Raw genomic sequence first — 2463 nt, 5'->3', positions numbered from 1 at the left:
TGCCTTCTTCTCTGTGAGTGTCCTTCATTCCTACTCTTCCCCCAAGGAAAACCTTGCATTTAAAATTACTTTTGGAGCCAGGTTTTTTATCATACATGTCTCACTTTACTCCTTCCACCAAGGTAGGACCTGCTCCTGGAAACTTTCTGTGCATGGAACTTCCACTGAAGTGGAAGAGCACTCACTCAGGAACAACACTTGAGTTCAGTTTTCTTCTCAGCCTGGAAGGATTCAAACCCACATTTCCCACTTCCCAGGAGAGTGCCCATTCACCAGGTTATAGGCTGTTATGGCTGGGGGCACTCTCCATGCCTTCAGTAAAAGCTGCAAACCTAGGAGAGAGGGGGGGTCCCTGGTCTTTGCTCCCAGGCTTGCTCCTGTATTTTATTCACTGCCTGTTCATATAAAACACATGAACGAACACTCCTTTAGTGAATTTAGTCCTACATATCCAATATTTCCTCCAGTTCCTCCGCAGTGAGCAGAGAGGCAAGTGGTCATATCCTTAACCTCATCTCTCCAAGGTGCACCTGAACAATGCTACAGGGCAAAACCAGTAGCAGGGATAATCTGTTCCTCTAGGGCCCTTTCATACACATTACATATATCACGCAATTGACTTAGTTAATCATACAATACATTTAGACCAGCCACATATGCAAAGGAATTATCACACCATAAAAATGACTATCCAGCTATAAAAAGAGCCAGCTAGCTACAAAGTTAGTGCTAGAAAATGAGTGACAACCCTGTAGCTGGTTTCTATCCAGCTTTAAACTGAATGTGTAAGCAGGGCCCTAAGGGCCAAATTCTTCCATTTGCCCTTCTCATGTGAGGAGTTGCACTGACCTCAGCAAGACTGAACAGTGCCTTGGAGATGTACAGTTTTGTGTAAATGCTATTTTTAGAGCCAGATTTTGCAACCTCCTGCAAACTGGTGAAATTGCCAAGACTGCTCATGCGAATACGTGCACATCACGTCAGAAGGAGGAAGTGTTGTGCAACCTAGCTTTTCACAGTTAGCACTTGCCTTGCAGATTTTGGCATGGTACAAATGCCATCCCTCCTCAGAAAAGAGCATAGTTAATTATGAGGAAAAACTCACTATTCACAGCTTCCATTTGTTGATGGAGGGTCTAAACTCACCACAGCTCTCTGAATCCCATAATCTGTTCTGCAAAAATCCGTGTAAGGGAACCTCATTTTATGTCCCTATTAAAGGATATTGTTAATAAAGATGCATGTGATGGAGCTTTCCCTTATACCAGGATTTTCCAAACTTTTGATACATGGGGCACATTTTTTTCTGGATTAAAATTGGCAGCAAACTTCACTCACTGGTCTGTGACCTGAATCCGGCCTGTGGGCCCATCCTGAGTGCCCCCAGCCCAGCCAGTGCCCAGTCCCCTTCTGTGGAACTGGCCTAGCTGGAGCCCCATGCAATGGCATGGCGCCAGCCAGCAGTGGCACATCCAGACCAGCTGGAGTCCCACCCAGGTCATTTTTCACAACACATTTTCACTGCTCTTGTAGCACACCCTTTGGGAGTCCCAGACTTAGGACATTTATAGATGTCCTCTGGGAGCCCGGAGGAGGGGTGGGTAGCACTTTAATTAGTGCAGGTCTGAGAGCTGTGCTAGTTAAAGTGTCTGGAGTGTCATGTTTATCAGCATCTCCACAGCATCGCACAGGATACAACTGGTGGCTGATAGAGAATCAGCATCAGGCAGTGGGGGGGATGGCTGGGGCACAAGAGTGGCCCAGCATGTGGAGCCCTGTGACTAGACACCAGGCAGAGTTCTGGCCTCCTGCTACCTGGGCTGACCAGGCGCAATGTATACCCAGGTCAGCATTTACATGTGTGTTTAGGGACAGTTACTTTCTCCACCATAACAAAGGACTGTCCCCAACAGTACCATCTTATGGCAGTAGAAATTAGTTTGCTGCAGTCTAATAGCATCGCACAAGTAGACTGTGATGTTTTACACTGCAGCAAATTAGTCTAATGCTTAGTTAAGCACTAGGGCTCTGCGAAATTTCACCGGGTGTTTCATTTCAAAGCTGTTTTGATGCATTTTGAGCTTGAAACAGTGAAATGAAAATGAAACAAAATCCTTTGAAACAGCTTTGCAATGAAACAAGGGCACTCGAAACATTTCAAAAGTTTCTAAACATTTTGAGTTTCGAAGCCTGGCTTGGCTTTAGCACTGGTCCCAGCCGGCAGCAGGAGCCTCTTGTCATCCCACGCAGATCCGGGGTGCATGCCCCCCGGGAGGATTCTGGCATGGCCCCCAGTCCTCTCAGGGGGTGCCAGCCCCTGGATATGCATGCCAGATGACAGCATGCTGTTGCTGCCAGCTGGGGACAGCGGCAGCACCAATCTTCCCGGCACTGGGTGTGGGCTGCGCCCAGTGCCAGTCCCAGCCAGCAGCAGCAGCCCCCCGTAATCCGGAAGGCAGAATC

General features: G+C 47.8%; 2 protein-coding genes across 3 annotated transcripts in view; one reads left to right on the top strand and one right to left on the bottom strand.

The window, feature by feature from the left end:
• Positions 1–2463, bottom strand: part of TMEM86A (transmembrane protein 86A) — an 84027-nt gene that overhangs the window by 20971 nt on the left and 60593 nt on the right. The gene's annotated exons all lie outside the window — the stretch shown is intronic.
• The window catches only part of IGSF22 (immunoglobulin superfamily member 22), a 57956-nt gene that overhangs the window by 33511 nt on the left and 21982 nt on the right, over positions 1–2463 (top strand). For both annotated transcript variants that reach the window (XM_025202114.1, XM_025202113.1), the window contains exon 20: positions 1–13. In XM_025202114.1, coding sequence (XP_025057899.1) covers positions 1–13 — 13 coding nt within the window. The remainder of the gene's footprint in view (positions 14–2463) is intronic.

Source organism: Alligator sinensis, unplaced genomic scaffold, assembly GCF_000455745.1.
Source record: "Alligator sinensis unplaced genomic scaffold, ASM45574v1 scaffold983_1, whole genome shotgun sequence".
Classification (NCBI taxonomy): Eukaryota; Metazoa; Chordata; order Crocodylia; family Alligatoridae; genus Alligator; species Alligator sinensis.
This window is presented reverse-complemented; position numbering and strand designations above follow the sequence as displayed.